At 42.6% G+C, this 25,000-nt stretch overlaps 1 protein-coding gene across 2 annotated transcripts in view; it reads right to left on the bottom strand.

Annotated features, from left to right (window-relative positions):
• Nucleotides 1-25,000, bottom strand: part of NCBP1 (nuclear cap binding protein subunit 1) — a 108,231-nt gene that overhangs the window by 58,531 nt on the left and 24,700 nt on the right. The window contains exons 6-14 of one of the 2 annotated variants that reach the window (XM_085845901.1): nt 10,474-10,595; nt 10,238-10,307; nt 9,344-9,559; nt 9,097-9,194; nt 8,897-8,960; nt 8,292-8,402; nt 8,073-8,137; nt 933-995; nt 635-709 (exon numbers count right to left, since the gene is read on the bottom strand). In XM_085845901.1, coding sequence (XP_085702027.1) covers nt 635-709; nt 933-995; nt 8,073-8,137; nt 8,292-8,402; nt 8,897-8,960; nt 9,097-9,194; nt 9,344-9,559; nt 10,238-10,307; nt 10,474-10,595 — 884 coding nt within the window. Of the gene's footprint in view, nt 1-634; nt 710-932; nt 996-8,072; nt 8,138-8,291; nt 8,403-8,896; nt 8,961-9,096; nt 9,195-9,343; nt 9,560-10,237; nt 10,308-10,473; nt 10,617-25,000 lie in introns of both variants that reach the window. The other variant, XM_085845902.1, reaches the window with a different exon arrangement.

Here is a 25,000-nt window from a genome sequence, read left to right as displayed (position 1 = left end):
TTGAATCCCGAACCAGTAATGAACCATCATCCTGGTGTTTCTCAGTCAAGGTGAGATATCAATGTGTGTGGCGTCCCTCAGATGGACGTTAAACTGGGCGTCCCATCCGCCAGCATTAGTCAGTGGACGTTAAATATCCCACTGTGTCCTTTGCTAAAAGTAGCCATGAGCGTCTTTGCATTAGCGGCACAGCCGGGCCCTCAGCAAATTATGTTACCCTGCACCCATGTGCTGCAAGTGAAAGGAAAGGAGGGGACTAAAATGTGTATTGCAAACTTTGTTTGGATCCATTGTTGAGAATCCTTACGCAGAGGTAAATCAAAATAATATCTCCACATTGTCGAACTAACAACTTACCAACTGGGGCTGATTTGAAAGGTGGCAGTGAAAGTGGATGGGAAATGGGAGTGGTGGAAGTACATTTAAACCTTTAAAATGTGACAGTGTCATTAGGACTGGAGAAGAGGGTTAGGAAATTATGTTGGGGGCAAAGGGTTGGGGGAGGAGGGGGGAGCAAATGTTCATGGGTGGTGGGGTGGGGGGGGAGCAAGGAAGAGAAATGGAAAACAATAAATGCTAGAAAATTGCTGAAACATATTATCACTAAAACCATGTGGGAGTGAAAGACACCAACCGAAGGCATTTCTCGAGAACTTCCCGCACAAACTTGGGCTTCGGCCCTCCTTGGTCAAGTGTCAGGCAGTCTGACCTGGTTAAAAAAAGACAAACAAATTTCTAAAACATTCACCAAATAAGCAAAATGATTATAAGTGGCATTGATATAAACTTCATGAAAAGCAAACAGTTAGTGCAGTAAAGGGTGCTGGATATTATTGTGCATAGTCGGTGATGTGAAGGTCACTCAGCCACAAAGTTCAAAGGTCATGCACAAACTGGAACCATTTTACTTCACAGGCCCACGCCATACTTACCAGTCCTCCCAACTCCAGCGGAACTGGAAATTGCTCAGATGATGAGAGAACCAGTTAATGAACCTGCAGAATAAATTAATGGTAATGTGCAATGTTTGTACATACATTACCAACTGTCATAACACTACAAATGGCAAATGTTAGTATTATATACAAACAAGTTCCCCTTGAAGTATTGAGACAAACTAAAAGTGTGATGCAGGAGAATGGTAAAAACCATTTGGAGTGTGTTGGATGTTTGCTCATACGTGCCTCCTATGAGTTCATCAAAGCTAAGCTTTCTGGACCATATCCGTCATCTTTCTGTTATCTATTCATCCCTGTGCTGTTGGTTGTGTTTTTGTCAAATTTTCAATGTTTAACTGTACCTTGTTGTGCAGAATTGTCAAATTTGTGTCCCTGTGGGCGTCCCAAGCTATCTTTGCTCTGACACGCACCTGGTTCCACTTTTTTATCCAAAGTGTTCTCCTTTCAAGTTTATCAAATTCATTATTTTCCTCTTAGCTTCAAAAAAACAAAAACATTAAACTCCAAAAAAAAAAAAAAATCACGAACTCATTCTGCCTATCGTTTTCTTCCTTCATTCATTCTTTATCCCTTCATCCTCAAATCCTCTCAATTGATTTCACATTTCTCCTGATTGAATTCATTTGTTTCTTCCTTCAAAAAACATTTAATTACATTTAAAATGCCTCATTTGCCTTATCTCTCTGTCAAAGCCGGGTGTTGACTTAAGATCTTGAGTATGAGCCCCTGTTGTGCTGTTAAATAGCACCAGGTGGGTTCACTTAGCCTGTCATCCTTCCGAGAACAACCAAATGAGTACCCCAGCAATGATGCAACCAGCAGCCTCAGGTTGCATATGAAATAATAATAATAACTAGAGGGCTGCATTCGCTTGCAGCGAATACGTATTTGGCAACGTCATGAACTTTGACGCCTACAATCTCAGAAGATATAGGCCACACAACTTTGGTCAAATAAGATTTTTTGTAGCCCCTGTTGTAACCTATCAGAAAATGTCAGCGGCTAACCTGTTTCTTTCCGTGGGGCGAAGATATGGGGCAAAATGTGTTTTTATTGAACTTTGACCCCTACCGATCTCAGAAGATATAGGTCACACAACTTTGGTCTAGTAAGGTTTTTTCTAGCCCCTGTTGTCACCTATCAGAAAATGTCAGCGGCTAACCTGTATCTTTCTGTGGGGTGAAGATATGGGGCAAAATGTGTTTTTGACGTTTTGTGTGACCTTGACCTTAACCTTGAGATTTTCAAGGTCAAAAGTTGACACTGCACTTCCTTTAATGCAGCCCATTTCAAAGACATAATTGTTACTGCTCCTAGACAAAAGCCCTCGGAGTTTTAGGGCAATGGATGCGTGACGAAAATAAAGAATAATAAAGAATTCCAGTAATAATAGTGTATTTGGCATGGAATTGCCGAATAAAATAATAATAAAGAATTCCAGTAATAATACTGTATTTGGCATGGAATTGCCAAATACAATAATAAAGAATTCCAGTAATAATAGTGTATTTGGCATGGAATTGCCAAATACAATAATAACTAGAGGGCTGCATTCGCTTGCAGCGAATACGTATTTGGCAACAGCATGAACTTTGACCCCTACCGATCTCAGAAGATATAGGTCACACAACTTTGGTCAAATAAGATTTTTTGTAGGCCCTGTTTTGACCTATCAGAAAATGTCAGCGGCTAACCTGCATCTTTCCATGGGGCGAAGATATGGGGCAAAATGCGTTTTTGACCTTTTGTGTGACCTTGACCTTAACCTTGAGAATTTCAAGGTCAAAAGTTGACACTTCCTTGAATGCAGCCCATTTCAAAGACATAACTGTTAGTGCTCCTAGACAAAAGCCCGAGGAGGAGTTTTAGGGCAATGGATGTGTGACAAAAATAAAGAATAATAATAATAAATAATTCCTGTAATAATAGTGTATTTGGCATGGAATTGCCAAATATAATAATAATAAAAATCAGTCAGGAACACGCCATATGTTCTTCATATTGATATATTCCTCTTCTTCTCTTCCTCAGTTTCCTTCCCAAACCTGTCAAAATACAAAGGCTCAGCCCATCGACTCTGCTCCAGTACATACATGCCGACTACATTCCGTGCCTTCAATAACCCCTCTTGTGATGTCCATCTTTGCGTATCTTAATTGCAAATCATGAAACATCCAATCTGCAGAGGGTGTCTGCACACAACTCTCACCTCCCCTTCACATCCATTAATGGTGTCAAAACCTTCCATGTCAGTATCCTTCCCCACATCATCTCCTACAAACCTGCATCCTCCCAGCTCCAGCCCTTCTCTGTGTTCCTCAATTCAGCATCCCTCCAACTCATGTTCCCCTTTTCTACCTCCCCCATCTTTCCCCTCACCCTGCCTATCTTTCCCCTTTCCCCACACAGCTTTCCTAGCTCTGCCCCTCCCAGATTCCCCTCACCCAGCCCCCCTCACCCAGCCCCCCTCAAATTCCTCCTCACCCTGCCCCCTCCCAGATTCCACCTCCCCGCATCCCCACCAAGTTTCCCACGTTGCCCCACGCACTCTCCAAGTTCCCCCACCCCTTACCCTCTTTCCACAATCCTGCACCCTCCCAGCAATGTCTCCTCCTCTGTCTCTAACTGTGTAGTCCTCAATCATCTGAGGCTTCCGCTCAAGTCTGACAGATCTCTCAATCCAGGCTGCTGATGATAAACCGAACATCATCTGCTTAACCGAATCTTTCCTCCCACAGCACGTACCCGACTCCTTTGTGTATCTCACAGCTACTATTTCCTCTGGCTCGACCGTCCCGGTGACGGAGTTGCACTTTACATTGTCTATGCAAAAATCTCCAAAATTAGCATAATGGGTTCGAGGGTGATAAAATAATTATAATAAAATGTTGCCAATTAAACTTGATTGAAAAGTAAATGTATTGTAAACCTTTCATGGAAAATATACTCAAATATGACATGATTATTACAATTCTATATGCTTGAACATGTATCTATTTTAATAATGTATTTGCATTTTTAATGACTTGATATCTCTTTTCTGTATTGAAAGATGATCACTCTTCCTAGTAAATGTCCCCAAAACAGATTGACCTTTCAAGTAATCTTTAATCATTATTCAATATAAAAGAATTACTTATTGTTTGAATTTATTCTGCTTATTAAGGGAAATCTAATATATAAATAATAATTATATGTGGCTCTTAAAGTCTGGTTGGAGATATTATTTTAGCTCAAATGGAATGTTGGTCAAAGGAGATATCCAGATGTGCTTTTAAACCTTTTCAGCTTCAGATTATATATCGTTCCCTAGCCTTTTCAATGCAGGTTGGCCTTCTGACCTCCATACCACAGAACCATGTGTAATCCATCAAAATACCCAAAGGGCTGCAGTCTTGATGTCATTCTGTGCCGAGGGAGAACTCACCCCTCTCATTCCTGAATATTATATTCATTGGCCCTTCAAAATTAAGCTGATTGCTGCACAAAAGCTGTAAGTGATCTCTTCCATGAACCCTCAACCTGTCGAATGTGGTGCCAGCATGTGGGAAAGAAAAACAGACTTCTTCTCACTGAAAACTATATAAGAATTCAAAGTTTCTATGGACTGCAGAATTGAGAGGAAGACTGTGGTGCTTATTGAAGCGCTTCTGAAATTCTCCATATTGATGTTAGATGTTTGTTTGTATTTGTTTATGTTTGTTAAGCGAGACGCGGCTCTAGGAGAGCTCGGCGTTGTTCTTCTTCTTCTTATGAAGACAAAACCTTTAGGACTCGGCTCTTTTATATACAGGATCGGATCTCCTTCAATACTAAACACCTGTACACATCCTCGCATTGAGGGTGCCTTTTGAGAGCGTCTATCATGAACTTTTAAATATATTCGGACATTTGCTTTAAAGTTTGGAAAAGTTCATGTTATATTACTATTTAAAGATTATTCCATTTAATGTATTGTAATTTCGTAAATACACTATTTTCTCGTCATGAACGACGATCATCCAGGACGGGTCTCGCTATTGGCTCCGTCAAGGCACGTGACGAAATATCGGAAGTTGTTGTTGTTTTTCTTCTTCTTCTTCTTCTGGTGAAAACAAAACCTTTAGGACGCGGCTCTTGGACACATTTGTCCTTGTTAATAAATGACTCAAATGGTCAGAAGGAATTGAAAATTTCTTCGACAACATCAACAACTCCATTACTCACCATTTGTGCACTGCTCTTACACCTCCAAATATCCAGGAGTGCCTTGGGCTGCAGCAACTTCTCCACTACCACCTCTTCCTCTTATCTGTCTGTGTTCTGTACCATCCTCTGAAGTGATTACTCCGTTTACATCTCAACCAACTTTCAACCACTCATCCCAACTCTCTCTTTCTCATAAGTGGCGATTTAAACTGTCACTATGCCAATTGGCCAGCCACTGGAATGTCCCACCAGCCATGGCACTGCAGCAAAGGACTTAAATGACTCCGGACATGGGCCTGAATCAATCTGTTAACTTTCTGACACGGATTTCTACCAATGGCAAATCCTGCTTTCCGGACTTGGTGATGATGACCAACTTTCCTGCTAATGTCTCCTGTTCTTCCTCTGCTCCAATTGGTTTGTCTGATCATGTGCTTGTGAGAGTCAACATCTCTCTGGCTATTTTCAGAACCGCCTCATAGCCAGTGAGTCGGGTAGTTCATTCAGGCTGACTGGCAGAGACTGAAAGCCACCACCTCACTTCAGGACTCATGTCCTAAATCTGCTGCCCCTGATAGTAACGATGCCTGTAAATTATTCTACAAGCACCTGCTCTCTCTTGTGCACAGATTCATCCAATCTCATATTCAGTCATAATACCATTCCTCCTGCCCATGCTACACAGAATCCTGCGGTGAGAGAGTTGCCTTGAAACAACTTGCCTTCTCTTCCAGGAAGGCAAATCCAACCTTCGGCAGTCCCAATCCAAATCCAAAAAAACAACAAAAACAGTATGCCCACTCTCAGGAGAGCCAGAAAACATCTGACGAACCACAAGACTGAACTTTCAACCTCGTCTCCTTGCTCAAAAACCTGGTGGTGCCTTTTTAAGTATATCATTGGAGTGTGCTCCTCCTCCATCCCTTCCCTCACTTCAAATGGCACCACAGCCGACACTGCTCGTGAGAAGGCCGAATGTCTCAATTCTGTATTTGCTTCCAAATCCTGTGTCTCTAATCCCTTGCTCTCTATACCGACCCAGACCAGTCACACCCAACTGCTCCTGGAGTCTGTATTTTTACCACCTGGGATGGTGAAAAGGTTTCTGGAAACCCTAGACTCTGATTCTGCAACTGGCCTGGACAGCATCTGTGCATGTGTTCGAAAGAAAAACAGCTCTGCTGCTCTTGCACATCCTCTTTATGCCCTGTTCACTCTATCATTTGTGCAATGCCATCTTCCGTCCATTATGAAGTTAGCAAACATCAAAACATCACATAAGCATGGTGCCGATTCTCTTAACTACAAACTATCAGTTTACTTTCAATCATTAGCAAGATTAAGGAATCATTCATCACAGTCAACATAAAATCTTTCCATTTCTCCAATGGCTGGATTCCAGAACATCATTTTTTTTTAAAATCAGACGTGATCATGCTGCTTCTGCTCTCCAAACAATGGGTGCAGGCCTTCAATCTCAGACACGAGATCAGAGCTGTATCTCCTTGCACATCTCGAGTATTTGATAGAGTCTGGCACCCTGCATTGCTCGCTGAACTCTCTGCATATGCCATCCAAGACCAGAGAAGACAGACAGACATAACATGGTGAAGCACAATTAAAGAGAGGGCTATAAGAAGATTTCAGTCACTCATTATCCCTTTGAGTACGGCGCAATCCATCAATAAGAAGAGGAAGATGTATCATATCACCCAGACTCTACCTAGATCAGGTTGCCCATCCAAACTCAGCGACAGGGCAAGCATGAAGCTGGTTCGGGATGTCACTGTAAATCCAACAATGACGTTGAAAGATATGCAAGGCTCTTTCCGAGATGGGGGTCAGTGTTCACCAATCAACAATATCCTTTCACAAAGTTGGCCTCCAGGAACAGGTGGCAAGAAAGCCATTACTGTAAAAGACGCATCTAAAAGCTCGTATGGAGTTTGTGAAAAAGCATCTTAATGATACTGCAGGCATGTGGAGAAAAGTTTATGGTCAGATGAGACTAAAATTGAACTTTTTGGTCTAAATTCAAAGTGTTATGTCTGGCACAAGCCGAACACTGCACATCGTCCAGTCCACACAATCCCTACTGTCAAGTAGGCGGTGGTAGCATCATGTTATGGGGCTGCTTTTCATCAGCAGGGACTGACAATCTTGTCAGGATAGACGGGACACTGGATGGTGCAAAGTACAGGAGAATCTTTCATGAAAACCTGCTTGAGTCAGCAATGAATATGAAACTGGGTAAGAAATTCACATTTCAGCAGAACAATGATCCAAAGCACAAAGCTAAAGCCACACTGTAGTGGTTGAATAAGAATACATTAAATGTTCTTGAGTGGCCTTGTCAAAGTCCTAACTTGAACCCAAATTAACATTTATGGCGAGACTTGAAGATTGCAGTCCATCGACGATCCCCATCAAACTTGGCAGAACTAGAGCAATTTTCACATGAAGAATGGACAAAGATCTTACCACCTCACTGTGGAAAGCTGGGAGAGACCCCCCCAAAAAGACTCGTAGCAATGATTGCTGCAAAAGGTACTTCCACCACATACTGACCTGAGGGGATGGATACTTTTGCAACCAGTGAATTTTGATGAGTACACGTTTTTTTGTCGGTATTCCTTCCATGTAACCTACTTCAACTATAACAGTGTTGAGTTTGATCTCTTCAGTTCTGAATAAAAAAGCTCATTTGGAAAAATTGTTTCTACATAATCCGTAATTCATGCAAATGTGGCATTATTGGTAGAGGATGAATACTTTTGCAGGCCACTGCACCTGCATCACCTGATTTTTTAAATTTATTTATCTTTTTTAAACATATGATCAAAACATTTCAGAGAAACGATGTGACATCGTAAAAAAAGGAAATTTTGACGAGGAGGAACTGAAAAGGCCAAGAGAATGGCTCACCTGTCCAGGCAAGTGACATTCATCTTCTCTATACGCATGTAGAGCATTTCGGTTGTCTGTGCGAGCTGTGCAGGGCAAGTCAAGGTTGCACGTAAACCGAGAATGTGACAAATTATATTTATATTTCTATTCAATGCACACTCACCGTGATCCCGAACTGAACCAAGGGAACCCGCACCCTCCCCACAATAAAATCGCAAGACCTGTAAGTGTGGATACGACCTGAGGGAGAGAGCTGGGCTGCAACTTGCATAACTCTATCAGTAGAGACGTGTACATCACCTGCACATGCGGTGGGCTTGGCAGGCGGAATAATTCACCGAAGATCACCTGCACACAAGCAGTGTCAAACGATGCTTTGAGAGGTGACCAATGAACTGCTGAAACATCCAAAACACACCGAGTCTTTGAACCAATGACATACTTATAAACGTCAATGCAACAACCCGTAATCATGGTTGTCCAAGAAATAAATAAATAAAAGAAGTAAAAATCCAGGCCATAAAACGTTTTGAACCACAAAACCAAATCAAATCACTGATGAACAAATCATAAATATTAGACAGCAAATTTCATGTTGAAGGTCAAGTCAATCTCCAATTTTTTCACCCTTTTTCCTCATCATCTATTGAGAGCATGACCTCTAGTGAATGACTGCTCATTGTCGTCACTGGGATTTTAAGTGTATCACAAGCATATCAAACTTCCCTAAGCATCCTGGTCTAAGATTTAAGCACATCAGGCCTGACATTACAATGCTTTGGGGAAAGCTGTGAGCATATTGCTTTGAGCAAATTGTCTACAGCTTCCATATTCGTTCTCACCTCAACAATCATGTAGTTCAGAGGAATTTTGTTCCGACCCGGGTAGCTCAGCAACTGGGCTGCACTGTAAAAAAAAACAAAAAAAATACACATGCACAATTAAAAAAACACGAATGGCAATGTGTGTCATGCATCAAAACAAAGCTCAGAAATAATGAGCGAAAGGAAATGGGAAGATGCACAAGTGATCAAATTCTCACCATGCCTTGCGTTCTTTCCAGTGAGATTTCATGATGCAGTGCAAGTTCTCTTCTATGACGAATCGCTCAATAGAATGGCTTCCAGGCATGACTGGGCCCTATAGGGATGGTGTTTAGTGTATGTAGCACTCACTGGGAGAGCAAACTTATGAGATGAAGAGGGATTTTAATAACAATGGGCAGCATATAATTATTTAAATCGGAATGTTGGAATGGGTGCAGGACCAAGATGTTTCGGGTGCCTTGCCTCTGGAGCATCAGTGTAGTCAAAGAGGCGAAACACGACGTGCGGGATAGGGTACACGGCATCACAGTTGTTTGGAGGTGGCGTGAATGGTGGCAGATTGTGTTGGAGGGCCTCGCACAGCACAGAGTCAAAGGCGAGGTATGGCCGGAGGAGATGGCGCTCTTGCCAACGGTCGGCTCGCATTCGCTGGATCTGCGCCCACAGGCAGTCCAGGTACTGCCGTGGAGGGTGAAAAGAAACGGTGGATTAGCAAATGTTGTCTGATAATCCAATGTCGTTGGGAATCGAAGAAACATAAATAATTATACAGCACAAGGTGATAAAAATGGTAATGCAATTTAAAAAAAAAAGAAAAAAAGAAGGCAATGTAAGGAAAATAAACATACAAAAATCACTGCTAAACTGGTTAATAAAATCATGACATCAGATGAACGATAAATTAAATAAAAAACTAGAAAATAGAATTTGAAGCGAATACGTCGCTGGATATGCCTCCGCCCACGTTAAATGTCAACCCAACATTACATATGATCTTGATTCAAGGTCACATGAAGAATTAAAGGTCACGAAAAAAGTAAGATGAGTTGAAGGGAGACATCATGAGTTATGGTCTGCAAAATGATTTTCAAAGGGCATATGACGTCAGACCTTGTGAACCCAAAATCTAATCCGTTGATCGTTCTAATACAGTCTATATGTGTGCCAAGTTTGGTTGGAATCCCTCCAGTGATTCACAAGTTATTGTGGGAACAAAAAAGCAACAAAAAAACTAACGGGCTTACGGATTGACAACCCGAAAACATAATGCCTTTGGCCTTCGGGGTTGCGGTGGCATAAAAACTCATGAAGGCCCCACAGTTTTCCATTGACAAATAATGCTGTTGAACCACTGACCTCTTCCTGAGGATGCGGAGCATCCGATGACCACACTTGAAGCAAGGACAAGTGAGTCTTTTTTCTCTGCCTGCATGGGTCAAAGAACACTTTTATTATGCAAAAAAGCCAAAAGTTAGTCTGACTCGTTGGGAGTCTGCGCTAAAATCTAACAAAGAGCCATGCTCGGAAAGATACAAGTGATTCCATCAATAATCGCATATTCAGAAAGTATAGATTCTCTAAAAGGTTCTCACTTGAGATAACTTTCGATGGTGGACAAAATTTTGTCCATCTCAGCATCTTTCTTCTCATACAACTCTTTTCCCACCCAGGGAAGAGAAGACAATATTGCATACACGTACCAATCTGCACGTACCTGCAGGTACATCAGGGGTCACTGGATCCAAACAAACAAAACACATTGAATAAAAAGAACAAATGCAACCAAAACTTCTCTTTTGACATCCATGTGGAGGAGGAAATTCCTCCTTGGGAGATGCCCTACTTGGTGCGGTGAGAAAAGTGGCGTCATTGTTATGACGTCGCTGGTACCCTGAATGCCCTGGGAAATGACAGTACTCCCCCCCCAAATTCAGTGGATGTGTTTGTCTTGTCCTGTGTTGTTTCACCTAACAGTCCTGTCTTGTGCATTCGTTTGTATGTCCACATGTGCGAGATGTGTGACAGCTACACTACATGCCTTAGACACTGTACAAACAAACTTTGGACATGGTAATTACCAGTTTTATTGTGCTAGTTATATCATAATATTTACCCCCCACCCCTCCTCTTTCTCTCTCCTCCCATATTCGCAGTTATTCAATTTAAATCCAAACGTTTAATTTGTTAAGGCAATGTAATCGGTGCAAAACAATAAGCCTGTTTTTTGTGTGAGTATTATGCCTTCATACTTAGCATGCATTCAATATATTCATTCCAATATTAACTTATGTGAATAAGGCAAGACATGTCAACAATGACATTACAACTTATACTTTTGATGTAAAAACCAAAATATAAATGGATACGTCAACAATCAATTGAGATTTGCCGATCTCGACGGAGAGATAGGAAACCAACTGCAACCATTTCGTATGATTGCAAATATCACGCGAAGATATAAATTTTTTTACATGAAAATAAAGCTAATCGACAAAAAGATGATACGCATTTTCAATTCAATTACAATGGCAAACAAAAGAAAAATAGTTTTACACTCTACTACTACTACTTCTTTAGCGGCCCCAATTAATACCACCTTATTGTGGGGTGACACGAGGACAAAGTCTTTCATGAATTGGATGGCTGGACTTTATGTTTGATTGGAGCCCATTTGAGGAGGCATTTGTTTGCCTCCTCAAATGTTTAGGGTGTCAGCGATAACTCGCCTCATCTTCACGAAGAACACCAAAATATCATTCACACTTACAAGCTAATGCTAACAGAGGGACAAACCCGTTTAACCTTCAAAAGAAGACAGCACACTTTAAGATTCAACAAATCCTGCCTGCGAAGCACCGATCCATCATTTTATAGTCAGCTCGGGAATCAAACCTGGACTAGGCAGGTCTTGAGGTCCATGCACTGGCTCTACACCATCCTTTCAGGACAGAGGAGTACTGTGTATGTGTGTATATATCATAGACTCCTATAGAGAAGGACTGGAACCTCACGATCTCGGGGTTTGTAACTTGAGTCTGAAGGATTAACTTGAGTCCAGGGCTAAAATGACTTCGAGAAGGGCTAGAGACACGATCTCGGGATCCATTTAGTGGTTTTTGAGGACGGCGAGTTCAATAGTGTCATTTTCAACACCACCTGGGGTCATCTTCAAGGACAAAAGGTCATATTTCAAGTTCAAATTACTGAATTTTGGTATTTTTTTTTGCCCGTTTTTGTGTCTAACTCATAGAGGAAAACTTTTGTAAAGTCTATGACAAAACATGACATTGTGCACCGACTGCACCTACTTGCTGATTTCTATCATCGTTAACTAATGTATGTTTTGTTTGTTTCTCTTTCAGAAATTGTCCAGCTGGTGATCTCACAGGATCTTTGTGTTGTTTCCTGCTTTGGTGACAATATGCCACGTCGTTGCAGCTGCTTTGGTTGGAGAGGAAACTATGATGGGACTCCTTATGTAAAGGTCATATCCTTCCCAAAAGATCCTGAGGAGAGGGAGAGATGGATATTGGCAATGCCAAATGAGAAAGAAAGCTTGAGGTGCTTAAAATATATATATATATATATATATATATATATATATATATATATATATTTGTGAGACACATTTCAATTGTGATTGGGTGTCAGTTAGGGGTGGCAAACGACCCAAAGAACCCCCATCAATATTTCCTGGAGTACCGAAATCAGCTTTGAAGCAGGTGACCTCAGCCCCACGCCCAACATCATCTTCTATGTCAGAATCAAGAGCTAAGAAGATGCAGGCAGCTGATGAGGCTGCAGACAATATCCAAGATTTCGACCACTTATGTGCTAAAATCAGCTCCTATTTTCCTGGCTTTAACGTCATAAAAGACCAGGAAAACCTTTACCTATCAAGAACTGATGCTATTGGACAAACTGTCAAGCAGTTCTTTCATTTCGAACAAGTTCACTCACCTTTTGGATTTCTATTCTTGAATAGAGTTGAGAAAGATGGCATTGAGGTGCCCAAACGACTTTTTCCTTTGCAGAAGAACAGCCTGCTCTCAAAATGGTCCCAGATTAGATCCATAACTGACCAGGTAAACATCTATGAATGCACAAGCAAGGAAATTCTTCAGCTTGTAATAAGCCAGCTCTGTTGGATGACTGAGACACACGAGCTTCCTCATTTCACCTTCCTTCCGTCGCAGCTGCATCATATGTTAAAACCTCTTGATCGTCGCCGATTTGATACTGATACTATGATTTTCGCAATGCAGCTTCACAACATATCACCCAGTGCACACAAAATTATTCGTCAATCCGGCTTAATCATTCTACCATCAACAAAAAGGTAAAACAGATGTTTGCTAGTAGTCAGCAGGACTCCAACCTCAAAACCTTGTTCGACCAGCTTAAACCACAGCAGCATTTGGTCAATTTAATGTTTTACGAGGTAAAGCTGGTCGAGACATTGCGATTTTCTGGAGGGCATGTTGTAGGATATGCTCAAAATGCAGCAGCGGGTGGTGAACACGAAATGCTTGCTTCACATGCTATGGTTGTTGAAGTTGCCTGCCATTTCGGTGGTCCACGCTATATTCTACGCATTTTGCCCTGCAAAAAACTAACTGCCGATCAGCTGAAGGAACTCCTTATCGAAGCTGCATCAGATGTAGTTGGTGCTGTCAGTACTGTGATTTCTTTGATATGTGAAAATTGCAATACCAACCGCAGTGTTTATTCAAAACTTGGAGGACCAGGAAGTTGCCAAGTGCTGTCAATTCAAGAGCAATATATGTTCTTAGTGTACGACTACGTGCACATCTTCAAAAATGTTCGCAACAACTGGATTACTGTTGATGGCAAGACACTCTCATTTGTCGTAGATGGTAATGAGTACAAAGCTTACTGGAGTGATTTATGAGATCTACCTCAGAAGGTTTATGAGATCGACCGGGCTACTCCTATTCGCTTAACCAAGCTGACGCACACCGCTGTTTTCCCCAAGCCCCTTCAACGCCAGAGCGTACCATTGGTATGCCAAGTGTTCAATGACAAGACTGTCGCTGCCTAAAAGACCTTCAAGGATTCACTGGGCATCAGTGAAGGCACAATCATCCTCACCCAGATAATGAGTGAGTGGTTCAAGATGATGAACGTGAAAGACCGTTTCTCAGCTCTCCATCTGCGTGACAAATCCAGACAGCCTTGGACAGTAGACTGTACAAGTTTCACTAGGCTGGAGCAGGCCTGCCCAATTATATCTACCTGCGCATGGCAAGGAGGTGGTGGTCATAAGCTGAAGCCAACTCAGCAAACTGCTTTTTTTTTTTTTTTTTTTTTTTTTTTTTTTTGTATACCTTGGTCGAGGCTCGTATGAGAGCTAACACACAACTCACAGCAAGGAGGCATGAGACAAGAGGGGCGGGAGTGGAAGGGACAAAACATTGGGGAACAGACACAGGTGAACTGTGGAAGGGAGAGGGATGGGGATGGGACGGGGAACATGGCGAGGGGAAGATGGACATTAAAGGGACTTTCAGGAAGGAAAGCAGGAGAATTGAAGGAAGTGGGCTTGGGTGGATTATCGGGGGTAGAAAAGATCGAGGATTTGGATGGGGGAAGATAAGAGGTGGTGGTGAACAGCTGTTTTGAAAGCCTGAAGGGAAGAATGGGAAAGAATAGAGTGAGGAAGTTTATTCCAAAGGCGGGAAAAAGAGGAATGAAAGAGTGAAGATGAGCAGTGATTCGTGATTTTGGTAGTTTTACCAGAAGGGGGTTGTTGGCGGACCTTGAGCGCCCTGTGTAAATGTGGTTGGGACAAATCGCAGAGAGAGTAGGGCGCCCAAGGCTGGAGAGGAGTCGGTAGAAGACAGAAAGACCACCGACCAACCTGCGGTGATTGAGTGAGAGGCCCAAAGACTCAGCTTCATTGCGGGAGATGCCAATGATCTTAAAAGCCCTGGTTTCGACAGCGTGAAGTCGAGAAAGGTGGGAGGCAGGAGCACCAGCCCAGAGGGGAGAGCAGTACTCCATCAGGCTACGGACAAAAGCTTTGTAAGTGGTCAGGAGCTCAAGAGGGCCGAGGAAGGACTTTGCACGACGGAGGATTCCCAGTCGGCGACTGGCTTTTGAGGCAAGGTTGGAAATGTGACTTTCCCAGGAAAGGTCATGGCAGATAGTGAGACCCAGAAGCTTGAAAGAAAAGACTTCTTCCAGAGGATTGTTGAGAAAGTGGATGGGGGGTTTTGTAAACGGTCCTTTCGAAGAGACATAGTGAGAGTGTGAGATTTGTCTGGATTGAAAGACATGTTCCACGTGTTGGACCAGTTTGTGATTTTATCCAGATCTGCAGTGAGCGAAGAAGCTGCTGCTTGCCGGGCTGAGGGATGACAGATGGTACGGCAGAGGGTTGAGTCATCGGCAAAGAGAAATAGAGGATTTTCCAGAGAGTCCGAGAGATCATTGATGAAAACCAGAAAAAGAACAGGGCCCAGAACGCTACCTTGAGGAACTCCAGCCTGCACAGGAAGAGGGGATGAAAGAACTCCATTTAGGGCCACACGTTGACTGCGACAGGAGAGGAAGTCTGCGAGCCATGAGTGGAGATGGCCTTGAATACCATGGGCAGAGAGTTTGGTGAGTAGGGCAGGGTGCCAGACTGTGTCAAAAGCACGTGATATGTCCAGGGATACGGCTCGGATTTCCTGTCTGGCATTGAGGACCTCCATCCATTGATGGGAGAGCAGTAGCAGCATATCTAGGGTAGAGTGACCTGGTCTGAAACCAAATTGATGATTGGAAATCAAGCCATTGGAGAAGAGGAAGGATTTCATGTCTGAAGCGATGATGGATTCCATAACCTTGCTGATGATTGGGAGAAGGCTGATTGGTCTATAGTTACAGGGATCTGTTTTTGCACCTTTTTATGCAGGGCAGTGATGTTAGCAGATTTCCAAGCAGATGGCAGATGACCTTGGGAAAATGAGAGGGTGAATAGAACAGAGAGAGGGTGAGCAAGAGCAGAAGAGCAGGCTTTGAGGACACGTGGGCTGATGCCGTCTGGACCGGTTGCAGAATCTGACTCGAGGTTTGAAAGCAAGCTCTCCACCTTGTCAGGAGAAAAGGATACAGAGTCCAGGGACAGTTGGGTGCGACTGGGTAAAGTGGGTAGAGATAGTGATGGGTTTGGGACACAAGATTTAGCTGCAAACACCGAGTTTAGACATTCAGCTTTATCACGTGTGGAATCAGCAGTGCGGCCATTTGAGGTAAGGGAGGGGATGGAGGGGGAACATACACCAGAAACAGATTTGATTAAACGCCACCAGGATTTTGAGGAGGGAGAGAGGTTAGAGAGTTCAGACTTGAGATGAGAAAGATGTTGTTTTCTGGCTCTCCTGAGGGTAGCTACACACTTGTTCCGAGCTTTGTGGAAAGAACTGAGATTGCCCTCAGTTGGGTTTGCTTTCCATGAGGCAAAGGCAAGTTGTTTCAGGACAACTGCCTCGCCACAAGCTTCAGTAAACCAAGGGCGGGAGGAAGGGTAAGACAACTGAACACGAGAGGGGATAAATCTGTGCATGAGGGAGAGCAAGTTTCTTTGAAAGAATTCCCAGGATGAGTTGATGTTTGAGAAAGTAGTGATAGGAGACCAGTCTGTAAGTTTGATGGCTGCTCGGAGACCCTGCCAGTCGGCTTGAGTGAAATGCCAGACTCGACGGCGGTGAGGTGGTTCTCTGATAACAGCCAGAGAGATGTCCACTTTAATAAGGACGTGGTCAGAAGAACCAATTGGAGCGAAGGAAGAGCAGCAGATATTGTCAGGGAAGCCTTCACTGTGTCCACACGTAATAATGTGGATGCTGCCAAATTGCTTCTGGCAGAGAAAGACTTTGACTACGTTCTTCCTGCTATATTTGCAGATGAAGCCTTGGAAAAGTTTTTCGGCCAAGCCAGGCAAAGAAGCGGTGAAAACTTCTACATTGACGTGATTGACATTATGGCTCAGCTAAAATTGTAAATTTGCAAACACTCATGAAGCATGACATTATGCCCGAATCTAGTTCTCGTGTGATTGATTGCAACAAGAACTGTACAACTTCCATAAATCCAGATGAGTGAAGTGAACTCATTGACGAGATTACTCCTCAAGACACTCAGGATCTCTTGGGGTCTGACGATGCCCTTAAGCATAAAGTAGTTTATTTGGCCAGACACCTTGTTCATAAATATGGCGATAGCACTAGTATGGAGGAGATCATTGATGATGAAGATGGCAACGAGGTGTCATCTGAGTTTCTAGATAATTTGAATAGAGGTGGATTGAGTGTGCCGACTATGTCAACCGTCTTTTTTGTACGTAATGCCTATAATTTGTGTGACAAGACAAAAATGCCTTGCCAATTTCATTTTGCTGAGCTGGTATCCTCTGTAGATGCACCTTTAGCTCATAGTAATGCTGCATGTACTACTTTAGCTAACATTGTTTTGAAAGCTCATGTCCTCAATGTAAGTGACAAAGAAAAAGCTTTGGGATGCCTAAGGAGGCAAGAAAAGCTCTCCAACTCGTGATAGACATAGACATAGTTGTAATAGGCATAGTGTTGTGACATGCATATAATGTTTATGTAATACGATATATGACAATAAATATCAAAGTTTGACAGCTCTACACACTTGCATCTTATTACAATCAGCCATCTCTCACCGTTTATGAGTTAGACACAGAGATGGGCAAAAAATACCAAAATTCAGTAATTTGACGTCGAAATATGACCTTTTGACCTTGAAGATGACCTCAGGTGGTATTGAAAATGACACTATTGAACTCGCCGTCCTCAAAAACCCCTATATGGATCCCGAGATCGTGTCTCGAGCCGCTCTAGAAGTCATTTTAGCCCCGGACTCAAGTTAATCCTTCAGACTCAAGTTAAAAACTCCGAGCATGGGAGGTTCCAGTCCTTCTCTATAGGAGTCTGTGTGTGTGTGTGTGTGTGTGTGTGTGTGTGTGTGTGTGTGTGTGTGTGTGTGTGTGTGTGTGTGTGTGTGTGTGTGTGTGTGGGTGTGTGTGTGTGTGTGTGTGTGTGTGTGTGTGTGTGTGTGTGTGTGTGTGTGTGTGTGTGTGTGTGTGTGTGTGTGTGTGTGTGTGTGTGTGTGTGTGTGTGTGTGTGTGTGTGTTGGGATTTGTACCTTTATCTTCAAAGCTTTTGTTTCTTCCCAACTCAATTCACTCGCCTGCAGTTAAGTAAAATATATTTCTGCTTGGGACATTGTGTGCAAGATAAGTAAGGTTAACCTTGAGTGATTCAAGGGAGCATTGTGTAGCAGAACCTGGGAAGAAAACCTTTGATCTTGCTTATCTGTTTGATATATATCACCAGGACATAAGCCAGCTGGCAATCCAGCTGGTAATCCAGCTGGTCCTGGGATGAAAGGGAGGACGATTATGTGATGAAATTTGTTGGAGATAAAAGCGTGTATATATGAGGGAGTGACTCGACCATTCAAGCAGAGCACTCTCTGGGTTCCTCAAACGCAAATTGTTGTGCCTGGGGTGTGTTTTCCGTGCGCATGTATTGTTAGACAATAAACAATTTTCTCTCATTTACATCGACGTCTTCATGCCTCAGTTAAGGGTGATCGACGCCTCGACATATGTATGTATATATATGTATATATATGTATATATATATATATATATATATATATATATATATATATATATATATATATATATTCAAACAAATAGTTTCAAATGGAGCACCTCACCACCATTAGAGCATTTGAATTGCATCAGATTTGGCAATAAACGTGAATTGTTGCACCCAGATTACCGATTACAGAAGATGCCATTTACATTTTTGCTGGTAATAATTCAAAGGGGAAAAATGGGGTTTTCACTGACAATGTAGTATTTCATGAAATTCTGTCATGAAAACATTAAGAAATGAAAAGAAAATGTGTCAATGACTTGAAATTACACAACATATCAATAGAAAATGTTAAGATGTATTAATATAAAATATGTCAGTTAAAATGTGTCTGTTACATGAAAATTTTATTTGAAAATATTAAGAGGCATGGATTGCATTAACCAACATGCCTGTGACTATGATATGACAGATATTTGAAATGAGAATATTATAAAGTAGGGAACAGAATAGGAGTGTCCACCCATACCCCTTTTAGAATCCTGTGTGGGCACAGGCAACTTGCTAGTAACGTTAAGCATGTTAAAAGTTGAAGTAAAGATTTTTTTTGCTATTTGGTCGTTTGTATTGTTGATACAATGTCTCCAAAATTACCATAATGGGTATGAGGGTAAAAAACAAAAACAAAAAAAACAGCTTTTTTTAAAGCCATTTTTCCCTGTTGTGCAGGGGTTAGCTTTTTGCAGGCTCCGTGCAATCATGGTTCCCTTCTTGAGGCAATGTTTTATGGCCGGATGCCCTTCCTGATGCCAACCCTGGTCACCTCTTATGACACACAGGGATATGGTACACCTATTCTAACTGGGGCATACACCGGGACCAGTACACTGGTACTCAATTCGCCGACCTCAGAAGGATGACAGGCTGAGTCAACCCCCGGGTGTTAATTCAGTGGCCAACGGAGCTCGAACTCAGGACCCTAGGATCCCAAGCCAGCCACCCTAACGACTAAGCCAACACCAGGCTTGGGCATGAGGGTGATAAAAACAAAAATGAAATGTTAAGTAAAACAAGATATTTAAATAAACATTACATCGGAAATGGAAAATGAACTCAAATATGGTACGATTCTATGTGCTTGAACATGTATCTATTTTAATTTTAATTAACATAATCATATCTTTCCTTTGTAATGAAAGATGATTGACCTGTCTCATAAAGATATGATAAGCAGGCCGACCTTTCAAATAAGCTGAATTCAGTACAAAAGAATTGCCTATTATTTAAATATATTTTACTTATGAAGGGATTTTATGAAATGATAGATATAAGGTACCAGCAAGCTTGAGAGAAAATGTTATTGCAACGCAACTAGAATGTTGGTCTAAGGAAATGTCCAGATGACTAAACTCTGATTGCTTCATATTATATATAATTCCCTTGTCTGTTAAAGAAGTGGATTGAACTTTTTCCCTTTCATACCATAAATTGTATGTGATCCATTAATGTATCCAAAGGATTACAGTTTTGATGCCATTCTGAGCTGGGAGAGATTTTACACATCTGGTCTTGAAATATATATATATATGCTACAATCCTGCAAAATTTGGCTGATTATTGCACAAAAGCTGAAAATGATTTCCATCTGGAAATACGTCGACCTGACAAACTGTGGCACCAGCATTTAAAATAACAAAAAGCTGTGTTTCACTGAACACTATATAGAACACTGTATTTTTAGAACCTCGTGGAGGATCTCTAAGTCTTACTCACATTGTTCTTCTTCATCTTCTTCTTGTGTACTTTTTGTTTCACAGCCTACAGTTTTCATCGAAACTTCCTGAAACTTGGCATATATGTAAAAATACCCTGCTCAGACAGTAACCATCTCCGATTTTGAAAATTCCTCCTCGAAAAAAAAGTTGTGACATCAAAATATCCCTGCTAATGGAAATCGCCTAAAAATTTATCTCCGAAACGAGGCAAGCTTTTTGAATTCTGTTTGCGCGAATCGAACAGGGCATTGGCAGAGATGAATTACCGCACATATGATACATCACTATGACGTCATATCAATTTTTATGACGTCATTCCTATTTTTTGACATTTTTTGTTTCACAACCCAGAGTTTTCATCGGATCTTCGTGAAACTTGCCATGTATAAGCAGAAAGCCAACGCGCAGGCAGAAACCATCTCCGATTTTGGAAATTCTTCCGAGAAAAAAAGTTGACGTCATAATATCGCTGCGAATGGAAATCGCCTATACCATTATCTCCGAAACTGTTTGTTTGCGGCAAGCTGTTTGAATTTTGTTTGCGGGAATCAAGCCGGGCATTAGCACAGATAATTAATTTATCGCAAACCTGATGCATCACAATGACGTCATATTCGTTTTTATGACGTCATCATTAAGAGGACGAGGATCTTAGCTCATTTGAGCTTGTTTTGTTTGGATGTGTTTGTTTGTTAAATGACTCAAATGTACAGGACGACTTAAGAATTTCCTCTACAGTATACAACATGTTAGAAGTAAAAATAAAAATAAAAATAAAAATAAAAAATAAAAAACATAAACAGAACTGCTCCAGGACTCTGCGTCTTTTGCACCTGAAAAGGTGTAGGTTCTTCAACCCTCTTCCCTTCCACAGTTCACCTGTGTCTGTTCCCCAATGTTTTGTCCCTTCCACTCCCACCCCTCTTGTCTCATGCCTCCTTGCTGTGAGTTGTGTGTTAGCTCTCATACGAGCCTCGACCAAGGTATACAAAAAAAAAAAAAAAAAAAAAAAAAAAAAAAAACCCTCGACTCTGCAAATGGACCGGACAGCATCAGCTCACATGTCTAAAATCCTGCTCTGCTATTCCTTCACATTCCCTCTCTGTCATTTTCACCCTATAATTTACACTACGTCATCTTCCATCTGGATGGAAATCTGCCAACATTACTGCATTACATAAACTAGAATGGCACTCAATGTCACGACCTCGACGGATATGCCTCCACCCACATTATTAGATAATGCTACATACTTATAAAAACAAAAATTCAAAAAAAGCCAGATTCAAAGAATTAAATAATTCTGGTTGCCAGACCATGCATCTGATCAGGTTGAAATATAAAACATATATTCCCCATGACTAGATAATAACTGTGAAGTTTCATGTCCATTCATGAAGCGGTTCAAGAGAAAATGTTTTTTTTAATATTTTCGTTCAATCTAATAATGGCAGTCAAACCATGTGACATACTGATGATTCATGAACACCGTGATATCACCAAAGGATTGGGGGAACATGTGTGTGACGTTTCCCGCTCAATTCGTCAAGCTGTTCTGGAGAAGAAGACATTTAAAGGTTTATTCTTCAAAAAATCATAGTTGCCAGACAATGCGACATGAAGTTAACATTTACACCATTTATTCCCCAAGGCTAGTATATCACGTGTGTGGAGTTCCAGGACAATCTCGCAAGCCATTCTGGAGAGGAAGGTTTTAACGGGTTTTAGGGTAAATCAAGTATGACTGCCAACCATGTGACCTACGCCGTTAAAGGAAGGGATGGATCTGATTTTGACAAATTTCCCTGACAATATCTGCTGCTCTTCCTTCGCTCCAATTGGTTCTTCTGACCACGTCCTTGTTAAAGTGGACATCTCTCTGGCTGTTATCAGAGAACCACCTCACCGCCGTCGAGTCTGGCATTTCACTCAAGCCGACTGGCAGGGTCTCCGAGCAGCCATCAAACTTACAGACTGGTCTCCTATCACTACTTTCTCAAACATCAACTCATCCTGGGATTTCTTTCAAAGAAACTTGCTCTCCCTCATGCACAGATTTATCCCCTCTCGTGTTCAGTTGTCTTACCCTTCCTCCCGCCCTTGGTTTACTGAAGCTTGTGGCGAGGCAGTTGTCCTGAAACAACTTGCCTTTGCCTCATGGAAAGCAAACCCAACTGAGGGCAATCTCAGTTCTTTCCACAAAGCTCGGAACAAGTGTGTAGCTACCCTCAGGAGAGCCAGAAAACAACATCTTTCTCATCTCAAGTCTGAACTCTCAAACCTCTCTCCCTCCTCAAAATCCTGGTGGCGTTTAATCAAATCTGTTTCTGGTGTATGTTCCCCCTCCATCCCCTCCCTTACCTCAAATGGCCGCACTGCTGATTCCACACGTGATAAAGCTGAATGTCTAAACTCGGTGTTTGCAGCTAAATCTTGTGTCCCAAACCCATCACTATCTCTACCCACTTTACCCAGTCGCACCCAACTGTCCCTGGACTCTGTATCCTTTTCTCCTGACAAGGTGGAGAGCTTGCTTTCAAACCTCGAGTCAGATTCTGCAACCGGTCCAGACGGCATCAGCCCACGTGTCCTCAAAGCCTGCTCTTCTGCTCTTGCTCACCCTCTCTCTGTTCTATTCACCCTCTCATTTGCCCAAGGTCATCTGCCATCTGCTTGGAAATCTGCTAACATCACTGCCCTGCATAAAAAGGTGCAAAAACAGATCCCTGTAACTATAGACCAATCAGCCTTCTCCCAATCATCAGCAAGGTTATGGAATCCATCATCGCTTCAGACATGAAATCCTTCCTCTTCTCCAATGGCTTGATTTCCAATCATCAATTTGGTTTCAGACCAGGTCACTCTACCCTAGATATGCTGCTACTGCTCTCCCATCAATGGATGGAGGTCCTCAATGCCAGACAGGAAATCCGAGCCGTATCCCTGGACATATCACGTGCTTTTGACACAGTCTGGCACCCTGCCCTACTCACCAAACTCTCTTCCCATGGTATTCAAGGCCATCTCCACTCATGGCTCGCAGACTTCCTCTCCTGTCGCAGTCAACGTGTGGCCCTAAATGGAGTTCTTTCATCCCCTCTTCCTGTGCAGGCTGGAGTTCCTCAAGGTAGTGTTCTGGGCCCTGTTCTTTTTCTGGTTTTCATCAATGATCTCTCGGACTCTCTGGAAAATCCTCTATTTCTCTTTGCCGATGACTCCACCCTCTGCCGTACCATCTGTCATCCCTCAGACCGGCAAGCAGCAGCTTCTTCGCTCACTGCAGATCTGGATAAAATCACAAACTGGTCCAACACGTGGAACATGTCTTTCAATCCAGACAAATCTCACACTCTCACTATGTCTCTTCGAAAGGACCGTTTACAAACCCCCCATCCACTTTCTCAACAATCCTCTGGAAGAAGTCTTTTCTTTCAAGCTTCTGGGTCTCACTATCTGCCATGACCTTTCCTGGGAAAGTCACATTTCCAACCTTGCCTCAAAAGCCAGTCGCTGACTGGGAATCCTCCGTCGTGCAAAGTCCTTCCTCGGCCCTCTTGAGCTCCTGACCACTTACAAAGCTTTTGTCCGTAGCCTGATGGAGTACTGCTCTCCCCTCTGGGCTGGTGCTCCTGCCTCCCACCTTTCTCGACTTCACGCTGTCGAAACCAGGGCTTTTAAGATCATTGGCATCTCCCGCAATGAAGCTGAGTCTTTGGGCCTCTCACTCAATCACCGCAGGTTGGTCGGTGGTCTTTCTGTCTTCTACCGACTCCTCTCCAGCCTTGCCCCCCTGCTCTCTCTGCGATTTGTCCCCACCACATTTCCACAGGGCGCTCAAGGTCCGCCAACAACCCCCTTCTGGTAAAACTACCAAAATCACGAATCACTGCTCATCTTCACTCTTTCATTCCTCTTTTTCCCGCCTTTGGAATAAACTTCCTCACTCTATTCTTTCCCATTCTTCCCTCCAGGCTTTCAAAACAGCTGTTCACCACCACCTCTTATCTTCCCCCATCCAAATCCTCGATCTTTTCTACCCCCGATAATCCACCCAAGCCCACTTCCTTCAATTCTCCTGCTTTCCTTCCTGAAAGTCCCTTTAATGTCCATCTTCCCCTCGCCATGTTCCCCGTCCCATCCCCATCCCTCTCCCTTCCACATTTCACCTGTGTCTGTTCCCCAATGTTTTGTCCCTTCCACTCCCGCCCCTCTTGTCTCATGCCTCATTGCTGTGAGTTGTGTGTTAGCTCTCATACGAGCCTCGACCAAGGTATACAAAAAAAAAAAAAAAAAAAAAAAAAAAAGGGAATTTTGGGGTCCTCGTGGATAAGCGGTCATACCTGTAAAGTTTCGCCTCGATATGTTCAGCCGTTTTAAGGTTGTTTTTAAATACATATATATATTGTCGCAGAAATGGCCCTTAGTGTGTTATTAAATATAGGATTAGCCCAGATCCCCCATTAAATGCATGTTTAGCCAGGTTGTTCGGTAAATGGACGCTACATGTGTCGGAAGGTGCAAGAGGCTGTTTATTGTTCATACAGTGGTGGTGGACTGAGAGGTTCTTCTTCTTCCTTCCTCTCTCCGGCCAATAGACTCCGCCTAGCACTCTGAGAGGGGGAGTGGCCTAGAGAAGCGAGCGCCGGGAACAGAAGGTGGAACTGAGAGCACCGAGAAAGAAGTGAAACTGCAGCTGGCTGAGA

The sequence above is a fragment of the Eptatretus burgeri genome, chromosome 11 (genome assembly GCF_056783735.1).
Source record: "Eptatretus burgeri isolate ZD-2024b chromosome 11, Ebu_testis_v1, whole genome shotgun sequence".
Classification (NCBI taxonomy): domain Eukaryota; kingdom Metazoa; phylum Chordata; class Myxini; order Myxiniformes; family Myxinidae; genus Eptatretus; species Eptatretus burgeri.
The sequence above is the reverse complement of the archived record's forward strand: the minus strand, read 5'-3'. Positions and strand labels throughout refer to the sequence as shown.